Below are 22387 nucleotides of genomic sequence, written 5' to 3'. Positions count from 1 at the left end.
GCAAGACTCTAGGGCCTCAAATGAGGGGCTACACTTACACAGAATTGTTTAGGATGTTAACAAATTATGGATCGAACAATGGTGACTGTTAGATTCAGTTACAAGAAGTTGTTTCTGTCTAATGTTGAGATTGTCTCACTCTAGTGAAGGGACATCTGATCACCCTACGGTGACTTTTGTCCTGCCTCACTAGAGCATCATTGCATAATAGATGTCACTTAGGGTACAATAGAACTATTTTGCTAAAACTTAATTGGTGTTAAAAGTGGTTTAATTCTAGTAGACTCATTAAGTTTGTTCAATTTTTCAACAATTTTATTGTGGCTATTGCTACTCTTTCACTTCTTGTCACTGGTAAATTGACTGGCGAAAATTATGCTAGTTGGAAAAACACGATTAATACGATTTTGATCATCGATGACTTAAGGTTCATCCTTATGGAGAAGTGTCCTCCTATTCCACCTCTTAACGCTGCTCGAAACGTTCGAGACGCGTACGAGCGCTGGACACGAGCGAATGAAAAGGCCCGAGCATATATCTTCACCAACTTTAACGACGTTTTAGCCAAGAAGCATGAGCCCATGATCACTACATGCGAGATCATAGAGTCCCTGAGGGGAATGTTCATATAATCGTTCGCGTAGCTCAGGCACGACGCTCTGAAGTACATCTTCAACTCACGGATGAAGAAGGAAACATTTATTCGGAAACATGTTCTCAATATGATGGTCCACTTTAACGTGGTGGAGATGAACGGGTCGAGCATCGATGAGGCCAGCCAGGTTAGCATAATTCTGGAGTCATTACCAGAAAGCTTCCTTCACTTCGTAAGCAACACTGTTCTGAATAGGGTTGATTACAACCTTACAACTCTACTCAATGACTTGCAAACTTTCCAATCTTTTCTAAAAATCAAGGAAAAGAAGGTTGGTGAGGCAAATGTTGCTTCACCTTCTAAAAGGTTCCATAAAGGTTTAACCTCAAGAACTAAGTCTACACCTTCTTCTTCTGGCACCAGCAAGTGGAAGAAGAAGAAGAAGAGTTGTAAAGGGAAGGCGTCTGCTAACCCACAACCTACTGCTCCACGGGGTACGCAACCAGTGATGATTGACAAGGGAAAGTGTTTTCATTGCAACCAGGACGGGCATTGGAAGTGAAACTGCCCACGTTATTTGGTTGAGAAGAACAAGGCCAAACAAGGTAAATACGATTTACTAGTTTTGGAAACTTGTTTAGTGAAAAATGAGGATTCTGCCTAGATTATTGACTCTGGGGCCACTAACCATGTTTGTTCTTCATGTTTGGTGTAGGTGAGATGACGATGCGAGTTAGAACCAAGCACGCTGTCCCAGCTGTGGTAGTGGGAGGTCTTTGATTGACTTTACAGAATAGGTTTATCATTCTGAATGATGTTTATGTAGTTCCTGAGTTAAAAAGGAATTTAATTTCTGTAAAGTCTTTGTTCGAATGTAATTATACGCTAAATTTTTCGATAAATAAAGTGTTTATTTTGAAAAATGATGTTGATATATATTCGACTCAACTGGAAAATAATCTGTATATGTTAAAGCCGTTAGCAACAAATTCCCTCCATGATATAGAGATGTTTAAAATTGTCGTAACTCAACATAAACGAGATAAAGTTTCTCCTAAAGAAAATGCCCAACTTTGGCACCTATATTTAGGGCACATTAATCTCAATAGGATTGAGAGGTTGGTGAAGAATGGGCTTCTAAACGAGTTAGAAGAAAATCCTTTACCTGTGTGCGAGTAATGCCTTGAAGGAAAAATAACTAAAAGACCTTTTACTGGAAAAGGTTATAGGGCCAAAAAGCTTTTAGAGTTAGTGCATTCAAACCTTTGTGGTTTGATGAATGTGCGAGCTAGGGGAGGCTATGAATACTTCATCACTTTTACTGATGATTATTCAAGGTATGGGTATGTTTATTTAATGCAACATAAGTCTGAGTCTTTTGAAAATTTCAAAGAGTTCAAGGTTGAAGTTGAAAATGCATTAAGTAAAATGATTAAAACGCTTCGATATGATCGAGGTGGAAAGGTTTTGGATTCTGAGTTCCAGATCTATATGATAGAACATGGAATAGTTTTCCAACTCTCAGCACTTAGTACACCTTAGTAGAATGGTGTATCAGAGAGGAGAAATCGAACCTTGTTGGACATGGTTCGGTCGACGATGAGTTACACTTCCTTACCTGACTCGTTTTGGGATTTTCCAGTAGAGATTGTCGCTTATATCCTGAATTGTGTTCCCTCCAAGAGTGTTGCCAGAACACCTTTGGAGTTGTGGAATGATCATAAAACTAGTTTACGTCATTTCTGCATCTAGGGTTGCCCAGCACATGTGCTTGAGGCTAATTCTAAGAAATTGAAACCACGTTCGAGGTTATGCCTATTTGTAGGCTACCCCAAAGGGGCACGAAGTGGTTATTTTTATGATCCTAAAGAAAACAAAGTGTTTGTATCGACTAATGCTACTTTTCTTGAGGAGGATCATATAAGAGAGCATAAACCTAGAAGCAAAATCGTGTTGAATGAGCTTTCCAAAGAAACTACTAAATCTTCAACAAGAGTTGTTGAAGAGCCTACTACCTCAACAAGAGTTGTTGAAGTAGGTTCATCTAGTAGGTCAAATCCACTTCAAGTGTTGAGGGAACCTCGACGTAGTGGGAGCGTTGCGAACCCACCTATTCGCTAGATGGGTTTAACTGAAATCTTGGCTATGGTAGCTGATGGTGAGGTTGAGGATCTGTTGTCTTACAAGAAGGCAAGGAGGATGTTGATAGAGATGAATGGGTCAAAGCTATGGATCTTGAAATGGAGTCTATGTACTTCAATTCAGTTTGGGATTTTGTAGATTAACCTGATGAGGTTAAACCTATAGGTTGTAAATGGATCTACAAAAGGAAACGGGGTGCTGATGGAAAGGTGCAAACCTTCAACGCTAGACTAGTGACAAAGGGTTATACCCAGGTAGAGGGAGTCGACTATGAGGAGACTTTTTTGCATGTTGCCATGTTGAATTATATTCGCATTCACCTATCCATTGCCTCATTTTATGACTATAAGATATGGCAAATGGATGTCAAGACTGCTTTTCTGAATGGCAATCTTGAGGAGACCATTTATATGGTGTAGCCTGAGGGATTCATAGTCCAAGGTCAAGAGCAAAAAGTTTTCAAGCTGAATCGGTCCATTTATGGATTGAAATAGGCATTTCGATCTTGGAACATAAGGTTAGATAATGCAATCAAATCTTATGGCTTTGACCAAAACATTGATGAGCCTTGTGTCTACAAGAAAATCATCAACACTTCAGTAGCTTTCCTAGTGTTATATGTAGATGATATCATACTCATTGGGAATAACGTAGGCTTACTGACTTCAGTTAAGAACTGGCTAGCGATCCAACTCCAAATGAAAAATTTGGGAGAGGCTAAGTTTGTTATTAGGATTCAGATCTTTCGGGATCAAAAGAATAAAATGCTAGCACTATCTCAGGCATCGTACATTGACAAGCTGTTGATCAAGTACTCGATGCAGAACTTCAAGAGGGGCCTATTGCCTTTTAGGCATGGAGTTACATTGTCCAAGCAACAGTGTCTTAAGACACTTCAAGAAGTTGAGGAAATGAGACGGGTTCCCTATGCATCTACTGTAGGCAGTTTGATGTATGTGATGTTATGTACTAGACTTGACATCTGCTACGCCGTGGGGATAGACAATAGATATCAGTCTAATCCAGGATATGGTCACTGGATAGTCGTCAAGAACATCCTAAAGTATCTTCGGAGAACGAGAGACTACATGCTTGTGTATGGTTCTAAGGATTTAATCCTTACGGGATACATGGACTCTAATTTTCAGACTGATGGGGATTCTCGGAAATCCACTTCAGGATCAATGTTTACTTTTAACGAAGGAGTTGTAGTTTGGCAAAGCACCAAGCAAGGGTGCATCGTGCCACCATGGAGGTCGAATATTAGCAGCTTGTGAAGCAGCTAAGGAGGCCGTTTGGCTCAGGAAATTCCTGACTGATCTGGAAGTTGTTCCAGACATGTCTAGGCCCATCACCCTTTATTGTGATAATCTATGAAGCATAGACACAGATACGGCTACGGCTACACGATACGGATGCGATCGAATATGGCAGTTAGTCAATTTCTAAAAAACTAAGATATGGATACGTCTAAGGATGCGTCATTCTTTTATATTTTTTTAATATATATATTTCTAAAAAACGAGGATACCGATACATTGAAGATACAATTTTTTTTCTTTAAAAATATCTAGGATATAGATAAATTTAGCATACAAATTAATAACAATAGCACAAAATAGAATATAAACACAGAAATACAATACAAAAAAAGCAACATCTAAGATGTTGAAGTACAATAGTTAATAAAATGCAATAGAAAAGTGACTCATATTGTAAAGAAGAAGAAGAAGAAGATTAGAGGGAGAAGTATGAAGATAAATGAAGAACTTATTGTTGAAGATATCCAAATGGTTTATATTTTGGTGGACTTTGTGGGGACTTAAATGTGAAGATGGAGATTAGATGATTCTAGTCTAGGGTTTGGTCCGTTATTTATTTTTTTCCTCTTTTAGTTTTGGACTCGAGTAGAGAGATTTTTAAATAGGTTGCCTAATTTTAGATTGGAAAAGATTAGATGAGTTACTTGTCTTTTTTCTTAAAAAAAAAATATATATATATATGCATAGAAATAGATACGTCAAATCACATGTCAGATACGTATCTAGGAAGTATCTGGAAGTATAGATACATCAAATCACGTGTTAGATACGTATCTGAAAAGTATCTGAAAGTATAGATACATTAAATCACGTGTCTAATACTAATTTTTTGCCTCACATGAAGTATCTATGCTTCATAGGTGATAATAGTGGTGCTGCATCGAATTCTCGTGAGCCTCGGAGTCATAAGCACGACAAGCACATTGAGTGGAAATACCATATCATCTGAGAGATTCTGCATCGAGGGGACGTGATTTTCATGAAGATTTCTTTGGAGCACAAGTTGCTGATTCGTTTACGAAGGCCCTCACGGCTACAGTGTTTGAGGGTCACCTGCAGAGTATGGGTCTATGGGATAGACCACGGCTGGACTAGAGCAAGTGGGAGATCTTGTACTGAGCACTTGTGCCCTAGTTTATTGTTTTTTGTACTTGTAATTTGATTATCTTGTACACCCCACTAGGCACTAGCTCTAGGAAAAATGGGAGATTGTTGGGGTTGATGTTCTAAATCTCGTAGGGTTCTGTAGTTTGTAAACACTTTTATGAATAAACATTCTGTGATTTGTAATATATGATACTTAATTCACATTGTCTATGAAATATTTGATATTTTAGTTGCATTAACCACAAACCAATAAACTAAGATCCATGGTTTTCGTTGTAACTTAAACATGTATATAGAGACATACAAGTGAATCGTGTTTTAAATGATAACCTAAATGGTATGTAGTATATGGATAAGGCTGGGTACCTTATCCTGGTGACACTACGAGTATGGCCCGCTTTGTAGGTGTTACAAATGTTGTAAAGTGCTACAAATGATCTGATCTTGATCATTCATGTATTAGACATGCGAGCGGGGATATTCTATATAAATGAGTTTATATAAGACCGGATCACAAAATGTTTAGTCTCGTTATATAACGCCATTCATAATTGAGACTTTCATTTTATTAGGATGACCATAGGTAACATGACCTTAATCCTGAATGAGTTGTGAACTCCTGCCTATGAGAGGAGTCCTTTGATTTGCATGGATGAGAGTGGCCAGATCGCCGACTCAACAAGCCTACCATTTTGGGGATTCGTCTGATTGGGGAGTTGGGAACTCAGCTACACAAGATGGAATTCACTCCTTCCCTAAAGTAGGGGTAAGTAGATAAATTATTCCCTAAAGGGTTGATTTTGGGTCTTGAACAATATGGCGTCACACCCTCTCTTGGCCCGAGAGGGGTTTAGTCATAGTAGAATTATGATCTATTGTTCAATAGAGAGATCGGTGATACATAAGGAGTTAGATGTAACTATAGGGGCAAAACGGTAATTTGGCCCAACTGTACTTATGAGCGATTTGTGAAGGGTCATCATAATGTCGATTGGTTATATTCAATGGACACAGAAATATATCTGTAGTATGAAGAGTACAGTTGTCGGTCTTTAGTGGAATACCCAGTAGTTAACGGATGGTGGATAATGTGATTAAAGAGTTTAGTCAGTTATTCACGTACCGTTAGATCTTCAAGCTACAGATCCATAAGGTCCCCTTGGTAGCTCAATGGATTCAAGTTGAGAATCAGTTTTTAGGTTAATTTGAAATGTTCAAATTAATAAGAGGGAATTTGATTATATGTGATATAATTAAATTAATTAAATTATATATGATATAATTGATATAATGTATTTGATACATTATTGTTTGATTGGATGAACAAATATTTGAATATGATTCAAATATATTTTCTATGAATAAGATTCATAGTTATTAAATTTAATATAAATATGATTTATATTAAATGCCATAAATAAAGAAAAAGAACTATGGTTTATATATTGTATGTGATGCAATATTAAAACTATAGGTTATAAATATAATATGATAAGTTAGTTATCATATTTATTAATTATATAATAATTAATTTCTTTTTCTCCATAACCACCCTTAGTGGGTAGTTATACGGTTTTATGGCAAATTGGGATAAAATAATTTTTTTATTCCATGAGACAAGTGATAAACAGATGAGATTATCAATCGAGTGCCTACACGATCACTTTAAGAGAATATACAATAGTTTCAATATCTAAACGATCAAGTATCTAGTCTATGCGATAGACTTTCCTATCTACATGATATTGTTGTCGTTTACTCAATCGTTTCCCTCCGCCACTCTAAATCTTCCCTCTAACCAAAATAAGCCAGAGCCCACCTCTCATGGATTCTCACACCGGGAATACTAAGGTAATCTAGTGGTAGTGTCCGGTTGCTACTTGCTGTTTGTTCGAGGGAGATCGTGTTGTTCGCTGCATTCGTGAACGATCGAGGGATTATCTTGAAGAAGGGTTCTTTAAAGGTATAATCTATTATCCTTTGTTTTTAATTTAAAAGCATGTTGTAATTTAATTCATAATGCATAATTTGTTCTATATGACTGTAAACGCATGAGTTCATTCACACTGGGGTTTGGACGATCTGCTTCCGCTCATAAGTTCTCTGTAAACGGAGTTTCTTCAATTGGTATCAGAGCCAGGTTGTGTTCTGATTTCCAAATTTCATTGCTATATTGAATTTCGTTTACAGTTTTGGTGGGTTTTAACTTTCTACAATGCATTTAAGTGTTAAATATTTGTGGATGTTGTTGATGAATATTTCTGGAGACTCGTCTCTGTTTATGCTTTCCTTTGCTTTTACAAAAGGAAATTTGTAAGGACCCTGCGTTTTTTGGCATAATGACTTGCAATGGAGTCAATATTCATTTGCGTTTTTTGGCATAATGAATTGTAATCGAGTCTTTTAAAAAAATTTCCTATATAAGTTGACTTATGAATATATATTCCATCTGCTAAATGCTCAATTTGCAAACCAAGACAAAATTTTATTTTTCCGAGATCTTTCATCTTAAATTATTTCTTAGATATTTTATTGCCTTTGACTCTTTAGGAGTTCCAATTATTCAAGTCATCAACATATACAGTTATAATAACAAATCCTGATTATGATTTCTTTATAAAAACACACGGACATATTGAATTATTTTGATATCCTTCTTTCAATAAATATCCACTCAAGCGATTGTACCACATCCGTTCTAATTGTTTCAATCCGTATAGGGATCTTTGTTGTTGGGTTTTATGTCCTAAAATTCGTGGTTTTGTAAAACAATGAACTTGTTTTATAAATCAATAAAGTTGTTATTGAAGTGTGGATTCAATAAAGTTGTTATTGAATATATGAATTGCTTATTTCGTTTCAGAAATAAATCTAATAAACTAAAAAATCTATGACTAATACATGAGTACTTGAACTTTATGTGCAGGCATAAGAGTGGATCTGGTTCGAGTAAATAGTCAAAATGATCTATAGTATACGAATAAGGTTGGATACCTTATTCTGGTAACACTATCGGATGCGATTCACTTTGTAGTTGTTACAAGGAGTTGTAAAGTGCTACAAACGAAGTGATCATAATTCGTTCATGTGGTGACATGAGGAGTGGGGGTATCATGTGCAATGAGTTTGTATAAGATTGGACCAAGAAATAAGTCATTTTTTCTTTATAACGTTGTTTACTGTTTAAGACTAACTATGTCAAAGTGATGACCTAGGTAACTTAACCTTAATCCTGAGCTAACTATGAACTCTTGTTTATTTTGGATTATCCTTAGATTTGCATAGGTGAGGGTTGGCTCAACAGCGTCGACTCAATAAACTTCCCATTTGAGGGATAAGACCGGGTAGATAGCTGGGGACATAAGGTGCAAGATGAAATTCATTCCTACCCACTTTTAGGGATAGTAGAGAGGTTGTTCCCTTAAGTGCTGACACCGAATCTTGAACAAGGGCCCTACCCTCTCATTGGCTCTATAAGGATTTTATTTGTTGATTGGATCACAAACAAATTGTTCATTAGAAGATTAGTGGAACTTAAAATATAAGAGATAATCTCGAAGATAAAACATTCATTTGACCCAACCGTTATTACGAACAATCTATGAAGAGTTAACCTACTAATTATGGTTATATCGAGTGGACACAATATATCTACAGTGAAGGGAGTGCAACTATTGGGCTTTAGTAGATTGACCCGGTAGTTAACGAATAAAGGTTAATTCGGTGTAAAGAGTTTAGCCAATTAATCTCGGATCGTTGGAACCCATGATCTGTAGGTCCATTAGGTCGCTCACAAATGGAATAAGTCTTAGAATAGTGTGATGAGTTAATTCGAAACGTTCAAATTTAAATTAAGGGAATTAGTAATTATATGTAGAATTAAACAAAATTGGAGAGTCGATTAATATTTAAATGTGTTTTAAATATTAATTTCATGAATAGAGATTCATAGTAGTGGAATTCGTGATAAATTAATTTAATATTTGATATTAAATTAATAGAATTAATTAAAATTGTTAAATTAATTATTATTTATTAGAAAAAATTAATTATTGAATTAATTTTTTTGTAAAATTAATAAAATTTCAGTTTTAAATAAAAAAATTGAAATTAAATAATGATTTTTTATTTTGAAAATTTTTCAAAAATTGAAAAAATTAAAAAGAATTTGAAAATGGAAAATCCAAAAAATGTGGGATTTTCTCGCTTTCAATTTAACTAGCTTATTCACAATTCCATTACCAAATTCCAGCTCAAATTAAAGGTGGAGTTAGAATGTTATCATGCGTTTAGAATTGCATGAGTTCCCTAGATAAAAACACTCAAATTTGAGTGGGTGCAAAAACACCTGATTTTGCTGAAGTTTTCAGGGTTGAAAAAAGCTTCTTCAACCATGGTGAACCAGTGAATCTCTCCTCCAATTTTCCCAAATTCAAGCTTGTTTTGAGTCCCATAACTCAATCTAAGGCTCCTAGAGGATGGTAGGGAAGCTCTAGTGGTGGTCCATAGCAAGAATTGGAGAAAATTGCAGCTGCATCTCGTTGAAGAAGATGATCTTCAAAGGTACGTAATGAAACCTTCTTCTTAATTAATGAACATGCTTAATTTGTAGCCAAAATTGAAGAATTAGAATGCTTAATGATCTTGTTTTCTTCCATTCTATGTCTCTTTAAACCAACACTCTATAACTTTATTGAATACTATTCCCAGGAATTTGATGTATATGTTTCAGGTACCTTAAATCCTTCTGGATTCTCATATAAATATCATTATCAAGAGATCCATATAAATATGTTGTGACTACATCCATAAAATTCATATCCAAACTTTCAAACACAGAAAAGTCAATTAAATATCTTAGTGTAATTGCATCCACCACTAAAAAATATGTCTCCTCATAATCAATACCAGATCTTTGTGAAAAACCTTATGCAACTAGTTTTTATTTCTATCTTATGATCTCATTATTTTCATTTCTTTTTCTCACAAATACCCATTTGTATCCCACAGGTTTGTCACCTTTTGGTGTTCGAACTATTGGTCCAAAAACATGCCGTTTTGAAAGTGATTTTGATTCTGCCTCAATTGCTTCTTTCCATTGAAGCCAATTTTTTCTATGTTGACATTCTCCAACAGATTTTGGTTCAGGATCCTCATTTTAGAATATAATATCAAAAGCAACATTTTACGCAAAAATGTTGTCAATAATTACATTAGTTCGATTTCATCTTTTTCCTGTCATGACATAGTTTATTGAAATCTCATTATTATCTTTAGGTATTTCACCTTCCTCACTAGTCATGTCCAGGATTTCTTCATGGGTATTTACATCCTCAACCAGTTCTTTTCACTATTAATTATTTTTCGTTTTCAAGGATTTTTATCTTTGGAACCCACTGGTCTACCACGCGTGTTTCAAACTCATTAGTGACAACTTGTTGTGTTAGGATATCAATTTTTTATGGAACATTTGCAGCTAGTATATGTGACTTAGTTACTTTCTTTGCATCTATAAATGCATCTGGTAATTGATTTGCTATATTTTGCAAATGAATTATTTTCTAAACTTCAAGTTCACATTGATCTATACAGGGATCTAAATGAGACAATAATGATGCATTTCATGTAATTTGTTTTTTCAATTTTTTAATTCCTCCCCCATATGTTGGAAATTTTGTCTCGTTAAAATGATAATCAGTAAATCGTGCAATAAATATATCACCCGTCAAGGGTTCAAGATATTTAATAATTGATGGAGAATCATATCCAACATATATTCATGACCTCATTTGAGGACGCATCTTAGTGCGTTATGGTGGAGCAATTGGAACATATACTGCACTCTCGAATATTCTCAGATAGGAAATATTTGGCTCATGGTCATAAGCTAATTGTAATGACGAGAACTTATGATAAGTTACTGGCCTAATGCGCACAAATGACGTTGCATGCAAAATAGCATGTCCCTATGCGGATGAAGGAAGCTTAGCTCTCATAAGTAATGGTATTGCAATTAATTGCAAACGTTTTATAAATGATTCTGCTAAACCATTTTGTTAATGAACATGAGCTATAGGATGTTCAATACTTATCCCAATTGATATACAATAATTATCAAAAGCTTAGGATGTAAATTCACTAGCATTATTAAGACGAATGGTCTTAATTGTATAATCAGGAAATTGTGCTCTTAACTTAATTATTTGAGCAAGTAATCTTGAAAATGCAAGATTTTGACTTGATAATAAGCACACGTGTGACCATCTACTAGATGCATCTATTAATACCATAAAATATCTAAATGGTCCACTTGGTGGGTTAATAGATCCACATATATCACCATGAATTCATTCTAAAAATGCAAGTGATTCAGTTCTCACTTTAGCTAGTAATGGTCTAATTATTAATTTGCCTTAAGAGCAAGCATCACATGATAGATAATTCATTAAATTGAAGAATGTTCTGGTTCTTCAATGAGTGTTCATTTGAATTCTCAATAATTCTTCTCATCATTATAGATCCTGGATGACCTAATCGGTCATGTCAAATTGTAAGTATGTCTAGATTCATGAACTTCAGGTTCATTGTTGCATATGTTTCAATTAATCATATATAAATATAATACAATCCAGAAGATAAAGCAGACAATTTTCTAATATATGTTTTTCATTTGAGACAGTAGATATAATATATAGATATTTCACATTATTCTTACTATTAGTCCCAATATGATAATCACTGCAATGTATATTTTTAAAATTTAGAAGATTTCTCTTTGATTAACTAGAGAACAATGCATTGTCAATCATAAGTTTTGTTCCTTTAGGAAAAATAATATTTGCTTTTCCAAAACCTTCAATCAAGTTTGCAGAACTTGATATTGTCTTTACTTTTGCTTTCGGCATTGTTAATTTGAAAAAGTATTTTTTATTTGTGAGTATTGTGTGTGTAGTTGCATTGTCTGCTAGACATAGATCTTATTTGTTTATTTTTTAAACACCCAACATATGAAAATGATCTATGTTTCTTCATTAAAAGAAAATAATTACAATAAGAAAAAAAAAACACTTAAAATATACAAAAGTTACTAAAAAAAATGAAGATAGATAAAAGAAAACAGCAATATTAAGTCTAGATTTTCGCAAAATCAAAAGAAACACTTGATGTTCCATCAACTGCGCCAATCTTCTCTTCAGAAGATTCAAACAAGTCCACCACATCCAAATTTATCACATGGAATTGGTCAAATATATCATTATCCTGGTATGCAAAATTAGTTTCTACATTTTTCTTTTTCCTTCGGGGAGGCTTGATAGAGGTCAACTAAGTGTTTTGATGTACGACAGGTACGTGACCAATGCCTAGTCATTCCACATTTGAAGCATTTATTTTCAACACTTTTTGAACTCTTATCTTGTGGAGCTGTTCCTTTATGATCATCATTTTGTATGGTTCTTTTGAAATTTGAATGATTAAAATGACCACCATGAAAATAATAATTATTTCTTCCTCTGCCACGGTCACGACCTCGATCGCAACCATGACCTCGACCACGATTATTATTAAAATTCACAACATTCACTTCAGGGAATGGTGTCGTTCTAGTTGGTTGAAATTTATGACAATAACTTGTTATTTTGTTCGGCCACGAAAAGACATGATATTAATTCAGAATACTGTTTAAAACTCTTCTCTTGATATTACTGCTATAGGAGCATATTCGAGACATGAAGTGTATAAAATGTCTTCTCTAACATATCAACATCGGTATTTTTTTCTCCATATAACAACAAATTTGAACTGATTTTAAATAATGTGGAATTCACTTACTGATTTAAAATCGTGTAGCCTTAAATGCACCCACTCATAACGGGCTTCAGAAATAATAACTGTCTTTTGATTATCATACAAGATACGGGGGTCTTTTATTGTAAGATGCTCTATTTTTAATCCCTCGTGGAGATGATGACGAAGGAAAATCATAGCGTTTGCTTTGATCTTGTTGGATGTCGTATTTCCGTTTTTAATTGTTTCTCTCAAGTTCATAGCATCCATGTGAATTTCGACATTGAGCACCCATGACAAATAATTATTGCCATTAATGTCAAGAGCTGCGAATTCTAATTTTGTAAGGTTTGTCATAGCAATACTGTCACAAAATATTGTATTTATATTACAAATTTAATATGTACTAAATATGCAAAATTGTAACAACCCGACTTCTTAGGACAACTAAAAAGGGGAATCGTTACTGCATGCATGCATAAATGTTCACATTGAGGGAAACATAAAATAATAGGATTTTGGACTGCTTAAGTGTATAAAGAAACTATTTTGACTTTAGCTCAAGATTTCAAATCGTTTGATCTGGGGTAGCCCTTAACATGTAATAAACAAATAAATAAAAAATAGAAAAAAGATAAAAACATAAGAAGACATAAAGGTTCAAATGCGGAAGCGTTTTTAGTTTCTTTGGTACTGTCACGGATTCCTCTTGTCAGTCGCCCGAGTATCCTTGCTCTTACCTGAAAAACATGTAAAGATAAAGGTTGAGTACAAAATACTCAGTAAGAGTATCCTTGCCCTTACCTGAAAAACATGTAAAGATAAAGGTTGAGTACAAAATACTCAGTAAGTGATCCTATTACCAAGATCAGGCTATGCTACAACTGTCTCAGATAATGAGAAGAAACCAAATGACGTACTATCTTGCCTTGACTTGCATGTTTAATTGCTTGATAGCACACCGTCTAATATGGAAAAGTAACATGAACGTGATCCTGTCGATTAACGCATGTCTAGCGATCCGAAGGCATACCGTCAAATATGGAAAGGTAACATGAACGTGAACCTGTTAATTCATGTATGTCTAGCAGCCCAAAGGCACACCGTCAAACATGGAAAAGTAACATGAATGTAAACCTATCGATTCACGTATGTCTAGTGGCCCGAAGGCACACCGTCAAATATGGAAAAGTAACATGAACGTGAACCTATAGATTCACGCATGTTTAGCGGTCCGAAGGCACACCGTCAAACATGAAACTAGACCCGTTGGTCCTTTGAAATAAAACATGCATCAAGGCGAGACGGTAAACTACCCTATTGATCTAATCCTGCATCACATACATAATTTCAGTACTGTTTAGAAATTCAAACATGCTCATGATACTCATAATTGTCATGCAACAAGTATATCACAAAGACAAAATCAGGCTTCTAGAGTCCATAAATTAACTTTGAAAATCTAATCTAGGCCGCCTGGCACGAAGGCATCGGTAATAGTACCACTTACCTCAAATTTGGTCACGAATATTAGTCTACGAAATTAATCTTCCTTAAAACCTTTGGAAAACTTGAATCAATCCTAAAACATACATTGCTAAATTTAATTTAGCGACCACGATCTAAAATCATGCATCCAAAACATTATGGGTAACCTTAAATTCAAGCCGAACTAAATGGGCAATCAATACATTTAAAGAAAACTCATAAAACACCATAAAACTTACCAAAAATCCTCCAAAAAATCAATCCTTGTAACGCTGGACAACTTGGAATGGCCCAATCTTCAATCCAAACTCTGGTTGCACTGAACGTTAACCAAACAATATCAAAACTTAATGGGCATCCAAGATATCTAAAACTCATTGTCAAAATCCATTAAGAACTTACCTGTAACTCCAAAATTCTGGCATAACACACCAATCCACGACAGCAAGCGACGACAGGTGTCGAGTGGCAGCGCGAACTGCTGGCGAGGGGAGAGGCGCGCGTGGGCTCCGATTGATGGACGCCGAGGGGTTGTCTGCGTTCGGCGAAGACCCAGACGAGATGGCGTCAGGCGCAGTGTGGCTAGAGGATGGCGACGTTGGCTTCGACGACGGCGACGAGACGAGGTGGCGACTTTTCTCGCTTGAATGTTCACAGCAGCGACGAAAAGGGTTTAGGGGGGTCTGTGCGTGGCTGAAGAGAGAGAGGGAAATTCTAATTTATTTTCTTCTTTTTTCCTTTCCCACATGTGTGTGTATATATATATATATATATATATATATATATTTATATATCACTTAAAACTCCTTTTCTTTTCCTTTTAAATTCCAAATTCCATTCATTTTCCAAAAAGTATATATTTTCTTCTTTTAAAACTTCCATCAAACAAATTGAATTATCTCCATAAATAATCAAATCTCCAAGTCAAATTAAAACTTAATTAATTCTAAATAATTAAATTGTATTTTAACTTAGCCAAATACATAAATCTCAGATTCCAATTTATCCAAGTAGTCCAACATAAATTAAAGTTTGATTACAAAATAAATTAAAGCTTAATTAAAAAATAAATCGGGGTGTTACAAAAATAACATTTATTTTATTAATTATAATAAAGAGGGAAAAAATGACATACCTTTAGGACCTACCTTCAGCGATGGAAGCAACGGAGTTTGTGCTGTGTTGTGAAATTGAAGAGCACAATGGAACACAACGAATATGGAGAAAATATAATATAATAATAATAAATAAATAAAATATAATAATATTAAAATATAACTAAACTTGTAAATAAATAAATTAAAAATAACTGAAATTATAATTTTATGAAAATGGGAATAATAGAAATAGAAAATATGATTTTATAAAACAAAAAAATACATTATATATTTTTTTATTCTCATCAATGTACATAATACGATGTGGACTTACATTTGTACTAAACATGAATTATTACGAAATACGAATAACATGAAAAATGATCCATAACTTTTATGTATTGAATATCTATTTTTATGATATTTATAATAAGAATCTATTTATTTTTTTGTGGCGGTTTTGGAACGGCCTATAAATCGTGGACCCTATCACCACGTCCTATCAAAACGCACGCTTAAGCCTTCAGTCAGGGTTTCTTGTAAACAGCGGAACGATTTCTTTCTTTCTCTCCTCGGTCTCTTCTTCTCCCCTTAGAGAAACTCCACATGGAATCTATCAACCCAAACCCTAACCCTAATTCCGCCATTGAAACCCTGGTTCCTTATCCTCCTGATTATTCTACTCCCGAAAATTTCGAAGACCACGATCGCGACTCTTCTCTGCCGCCCAACTCCTTATTTCCGGGGAAAGAAATTAAGGATTCCCAAGGTGAAAATCCGGGGTTTAGTTCTGGAAACGGACATGCGGAAAAACAAGCGGCTGATGGTGTCAATCATGTGCCAAAGGTGGAGATTCAGAGGCCGCTGGTGTCGGAGAATGGATTTACAAACACTCATAGTGGCACCGATAAGGACTTCTCCGGTGGTGAAGAGGAGACCACCAGTAGGCGCCGACGTCGGAGCCGATGGGACCCGCAGCCTGAGAGTAATGATCAGAGTGGCGGTGAATCTGGGAGCGGTACGCGGAAGAGGAAGTCCCGATGGGCTGATGATGATCCCAAGCCTGTAATTCAACTTCCTGATTTTATGGGAGGTATTGAGTTCGATCCTGAAATTCAAGCTTTGAATAGTAGGCTTCTAGAAATTAGTAGAATGCTTCAATCTGGTATGCCGTTGGATGATCGGCCTGAAGGTGCTCGTTCGCCTTCCCCCGAGCCAATATATGACAATATGGGAATAAGAATTAATACTAGGGAGTATCGTGCCCGAGAAAAATTGAACACAGAGAGACAAGAGATAATTTCTCAAATAATCAAGAAGAATCCTGCTTTTAAGCCCCCAGCAGATTATAGGCCACCGAAGCTTCAGAAGAAGCTTTATATACCGATGAAGGAATACCCAGGTTACAATTTTATTGGGCTGATTATTGGTCCTAGAGGTAATACCCAGAAGAGGATGGAGAAACAAACTGGTGCAAAAATTGTAATTAGGGGCAAAGGGTCTGTAAAAGAAGGTAGACTGCAACAGAAGAGGGACTTAAAGCATGATCCAGCAGAGAACGAGGATTTGCATGTTCTAGTCGAGGCTGAAACGCAGGAATCACTAGAAGCTGCGGCGGAAATGGTAGAGAAGCTCTTACAGCCTGTTGATGAGGTATTGAATGAGCATAAGAGGCAGCAGCTTAGGGAACTTGCTGCCTTGAACGGAACTATTAGGGATGAAGAATTCTGTAGGTTGTGTGGCGAGGCTGGCCACCGTCAATATGCTTGTCCATCGCGGACGTCGACATTCAAGAGTGATGTACTCTGTAAAATATGTGGTGATGGTGGGCATCCAACAATTGATTGCCCAGTGAAGGGGACAACTGGGAAAAAAATGGATGATGAATATCAAAATTTCTTGGCAGAGTTAGGAGGTACGATTCCCGAATCAGCAACCAAGCAGACCCCTACATTGGCAATAGGTTCTGGGACTTCAGGAAGCAACCCTCCTTGGGCTAACAATACAACTAGTGCTAGCAGTACACCACAAGCAAGCGTTGGTGCGAATGGAGTGAAGCCTGCTAAGGAATATGATGATACAAACTTGTATATAGGTTATTTGCCTCCGACTTTTGATGATGATGGTTTGATTAGATTATTTTCAACATTTGGTGATATTGTGATGGCTAAGGTTATTAAGGATCGGGTTTCTGGATTGAGCAAAGGTTATGGATTTGTGAAGTATTCTGATGTTCAGATGGCTAATAATGCAATTGCCAGCATGAATGGTTATCGTCTAGAGGGCCGAACAATTGCTGTTAGAGTTGCTGGCAAGCCGCCGCAGCCTACTGTGCCTCCTTGCCCTCCAGCATCGACTGTGCCCACTTATCCTGTTTCAAGTCAGCCTGTTGGTGTTTATCCATCCCAGCAGTTTATGCCGGGTGGTCCTCTTGGGAATGTTCCTCCACCTTCAAGTTATACAGGAACTCCGGTTCCATGGGGTCCTCCGGTTCCTTCTCCATATGCTTCTTATCCCCCTCCACCTCCAGGTTCTAACGTCTATCCGGCTGTTCAAGGTCAGGTCATGCCTCCTTATGGAGTTCCGTATCCTCAGGTTCAGACAGGTCCTCCTGGTGCTCCATCTCAACCTGTGACTTCAGGTGAAGCACAACAGAGTTTTCCTCCAGGATTGCCATCTGAAAATCCTACTAGTCAGCCATTACAAACTGCAGCATATGGGAGCACTTTATATTCGATGCCACCAACTGCTCAACCCTCTTACCCGCCTTCGTATGGTTATTCGCCTTATTATAGTGCAGTCTCTACTCATCCGTTGCCCATGTCGACATCAAGTACAGATCAACCTCAGCCACCCAGCGGGAGTGCTCCTTGGGCTACGAATCCTCCAATGCCTCCTCCCATGCCTTCTGCAGAGAAGACAGCTTCAGGTGCAGATGCCGAATACGAAAAGTTCATGGCAGATATGAAATGATTCGAGTTCTGGTTGAGCATGCTTGAATTTGGAGGAGGTATGTTGAAACTTTCTCTTTATTGTTTTTATAAAGCCTGGTTGAACTTACTTCTATGAGACGGGTTCATTTCCACAATTTTGAACCCTTGAAAAAAAAAAAAGAAAATCAATCATCTGGTGAAACTAACGTTGTTGGGTTTCTCTTCTTCTTGGTGTTTAATTTCTAACTTCCATTTTTCTAATTCCTAACTGGTTTTTTTTACTAATCAATTTTTATATGTTTCTCCCTCCAGTAGGATAAGTTCTGATTTTTGAACAGCCAAACAGGATCGAGTTATCTCTGTAGCCCTGGATGTGGAGGGATCATACTGCTGTAGGAATAGAATATTGTTTTTGTTTGTTAACACATATCTGGTTTTTATATATTAAAAAATATATATATTTGGTCCACATAATTTTGATTTATTTAAAAGAAGTTATTATGAAACACAGGGCTGCTAATTATTTGGCATTGTTTTCATTCTCCTAGCTTTTGCAAGTATGGTTAAAAAAGTTCCACTTATGGAGCATATCTAGAATTGTAGTACATTTTTTGGAATATTTATTTTCAAGTCATCTTAAAAAGTATTTCAACATATAAATCTGCCCTCAAATTTGATTTTATGGGCGAGTGAGGTCTATTTTATCTAATTAAAATTATATAGTATTTTCATTCCAATTGGTTAATTTTTATGTTTTTTTGACAATAAGGACTTAATTTAAAAAACCAATATATAAGGGGTATAATTGAAACTCTTTAAAGATTATCAAAGCAATTACTTCCTTTTTCTGCACTTATCGTAGACAAGATAAAATAGGTTACTAGGCACATACTGCTTTCTTTCCTATATCTGCTCTCCTCTAACATGCTGATGAATATTGGGAATGATGTGGCTTATATGTGTCGTTTTCTCTGCTCCAATTGATCTGCTGTCCTCACATTGTTGGAATTGGGTGTGAAAGTGCACTCACCTTTCCCATTAATATAATTTGTAGTTTTGTTATTACTTTTTTTTGGCGATGTATATTTGTTGCTGGTCTCGCAGTTATTAATCATCCAATGGTATCATGTAAAATTTTACAGGACTGATGTTTCTTGGAGCTGATTACTTACCTCTTGCCATGACTTTGTTGGAAGTTTGGGACTCACCTCTTTAACCTTGCTGTACTGTCTTGACATTTGCAGAGATTCAGGCTAGAAGTCCTTGTCACATTGCCTTGTATTGAAGGAGCAAAATTTGAGCGTATTATTGAAGGATTTGGTTCTGTTCCTTATGCATTTGCTATCTAACAATATCTGGTTAATTTTTGCTCTTATATTACTATTATTATTATTACTTTCTTCATTACCTACTTCACAGATTTAGGTAATGATACTTCTTGATTCATACTTGTTGCTTATCCTAACAGTTTATTGATCATTGCTTCCTGTTTTGACTGTTCTAACTAATCCCTTATTGTCATGGTGTTGATGCCTTCCATCAATTGATCCACCAGGTAATCTTGCCCTCAATTTCCATGTGAATGGTGTGGTAGATGGAAGAATTGATTTAACATTTCTTCTAGTCGATGTATGTTGATTGCTTGGGCTAACATGTTTCTGTTCAGCATAATATGCTTCCTGTTTTGAGGGTTCTAAATTAGTTTAGTATTATGGTGGTGGTGGTGGTGATGGTATTCTTCATGCCTTCCATCAATCCATCTTGAAGGGATCGTGACTTACAGTTTTGACACATGGGGGTATGTGGAAAAATTATCTTGATTTATAGTGTCTTTATCCTTTCTTCACGTTTATAATATATTCTGATCACTTTTTCCAGTTCTCTTATGGCAGGTTAAAGATGTCGGACTTGTTAAACTACAGGCTAGTCAGTTTGTATATTATATTGATTGCTAAATATTTGTTGGCTTGTGGCCAAGTGCTAGGTAACTTCTTTTGGCGTCTTTAACTATTTTGTGTCGACTTGTTCATTCAGTTGGATAGTGATAGGGTTCAAGAGACTAACAACTTGAGTCAAGTTCTGTGGTTCGTGTAGTAGATTATTAAGTTCAAATTGAGTCGATCCTACTGAATTCAGCTCCTGATTTTTCTCTGATATTTTATGTTGTCTATATGATTATATGGAGCTAAAGTCTGATACTATACATTCCATGAAGAGATTAGTTTTGTTGATGGACGATGGGTACTTCTTTAGTATGATTGGAGAATCCAAACAAGTGTTGCCAAGTGGTTTGAGTACCATCATGGTTTCCGAAGAACATACATGATGTCTTATCATTATTATTAATTACAACTTTTATTTTGTTCAAGAGCAATATATTTTTTGTGCTCTTTTCGTACTTACATTCCAGTTATTCCTTTGAGAGTCTTGAAAATACCCCGGGAATGGGTAATAGTCTCCTCTCTATTGTTGAATCATGGAGAAGCACAAAAAAAAATACTACTGTAGAATTTTAAGCAATAGGTGACTACCTTTAATTAATTAACAAAATAAAGATTGTATTTAATAATAATGATAAGGTCTCATATATGTTCTCCGGAAATAAGTGATGCTACTGAATCATGTAGCTTTTTGTGACTTCAAAGTCGTCAACTTCCCAAAGTTGGTTGGCCCTATTCAACAGGCTTCTCGTGACTTTTTAAGTTCTTGTCAGATTAGCATGTATCGCTGGTCGTGTTCTTGTGCCAGGGATGCTTTTGTTAAATTATCCATATCCTCTTTGTTTTGCTCAATAGATTACACCTCCGATTCTGTAGAGTAATGGAAGTTTTTCTCGACTCTCCCAAAGTTTCAATTTTCCGTCTGAAAAATAGGAATCGGGCATTTGTCTTGATACATGAAGTTCCCACTTACAATAGATTACCTTTAGAATATATGCCAGTTGATTGTGGTGGTCACAGTTGTGAATAACAAGGAGAGTAATCTATCAAGGAAAACTCCATCCTCAAAGTTTCTTATGCTTTCTTTTGTGAGGGTTTTATTTCCCTTTTGTGCATCGTTTAGGTATTTGTAGGAATAAACTACAATTTAATGGGCTTAAATCTTCGAGACAAGAAAGGCTGTGTCTCTAGAGGATGATTATTAGGATTTTCCTGAGATGTTTTTATGACTTTGCTAACGATTGTGAGTTCTTAATGTTAATCGTCATTATTAGATGATAAAAGTGGCACTGGGTGGTTCCTGCTGTGTCTGCCACGGAGGTTGTGGATTCTTGCTGATGAAGAATTTGATTTACAATTCTCTGTTTCATAACAGGAATCTCATGCGTTGGTGGATGTGGTTGGTGTTTTGAGGGTAATGTTAATTGCAAATATTACCCTTGGGAGAGTTGTATTACTTGGTGTTGTTACTCTTGGAGTCTTATAACCATTTCTATCTTTCTTCTGCATGGATCATCTTTGGTTTATCAATATGATAAACTTGCAGTGAAGTTACATGCCTGGAGACCAAAAATTTTATACGTTCCCATTCATTTTTCATCATGCTCATTATAGTCAAGCTAGTTGGTTAAGAGTATGTTTTGGAGTGATTTTGGTTAATTTTTTTTAGTTTGACTTCTCTTTTAAATGGGATTTTCATTCCATCAAAATTGAACGTGGACATAATAGTGACATACAAGAAAATATGCCTTTTAAGTTGGTGAAAGTGATGAGAACTTCAATCGTATTGAAACCATTCTCTTCTGAGTTGCCTTTTGATAGTCTGTAAGATGTATGCTATCCTGTGTTCGTTCTTGTTGTATTCTATATCCAATGATCCACGTTTTATTATTTTAGGCTTCTGACAGGCCATTTGGTTTCTGATAATTTGATGGTGTTGATTGCAATTTACATAGTTAGCGAAGAAAGGAACACAATT

At 35.9% G+C, this 22387-nt stretch overlaps 1 protein-coding gene and 1 long non-coding RNA gene across 3 annotated transcripts; one reads left to right on the top strand and one right to left on the bottom strand.

Moving 5' to 3' along the window:
* Positions 1 to 13423: 13423 nt before the first annotated feature.
* On the bottom strand, positions 13424 to 15157 carry LOC120067489. Its single transcript, XR_005478989.1, has 3 exons — positions 14842 to 15157; positions 14679 to 14758; positions 13424 to 13691 (listed from the first exon to the last, which is right to left on the bottom strand). It is a non-coding gene; the product is annotated as an uncharacterized LOC120067489 (long non-coding RNA).
* Positions 15158 to 16032: 875 nt separating this feature from the next.
* On the top strand, positions 16033 to 22204 carry LOC120082034 (splicing factor-like protein 1). 2 transcript variants are annotated; one of them, XR_005483029.1, is made up of 3 exons: positions 16033 to 18546; positions 19612 to 20267; positions 20362 to 22204. XR_005483029.1 is itself a non-coding variant. In XM_039037252.1 (2 exons), exon 1 carries the CDS (start codon positions 16143 to 16145, stop codon positions 18507 to 18509), a length of 2367 nt encoding a protein of 788 aa, XP_038893180.1. In that variant the 5' UTR covers positions 16033 to 16142; the 3' UTR covers positions 18510 to 18546; positions 19612 to 22204. The 2 variants fall into 2 exon arrangements, 1 of the variants encoding a protein (XP_038893180.1); XM_039037252.1 differs by having other exon boundaries at positions 19612 to 22204.
* The last annotated feature ends 183 nt before the right edge of the window (positions 22205 to 22387 follow it).

Source organism: Benincasa hispida, chromosome 1 (assembly GCF_009727055.1).
Source record: "Benincasa hispida cultivar B227 chromosome 1, ASM972705v1, whole genome shotgun sequence".
Taxonomy (NCBI): Eukaryota; Viridiplantae; Streptophyta; class Magnoliopsida; order Cucurbitales; family Cucurbitaceae; genus Benincasa; species Benincasa hispida.
This window is presented reverse-complemented; position numbering and strand designations above follow the sequence as displayed.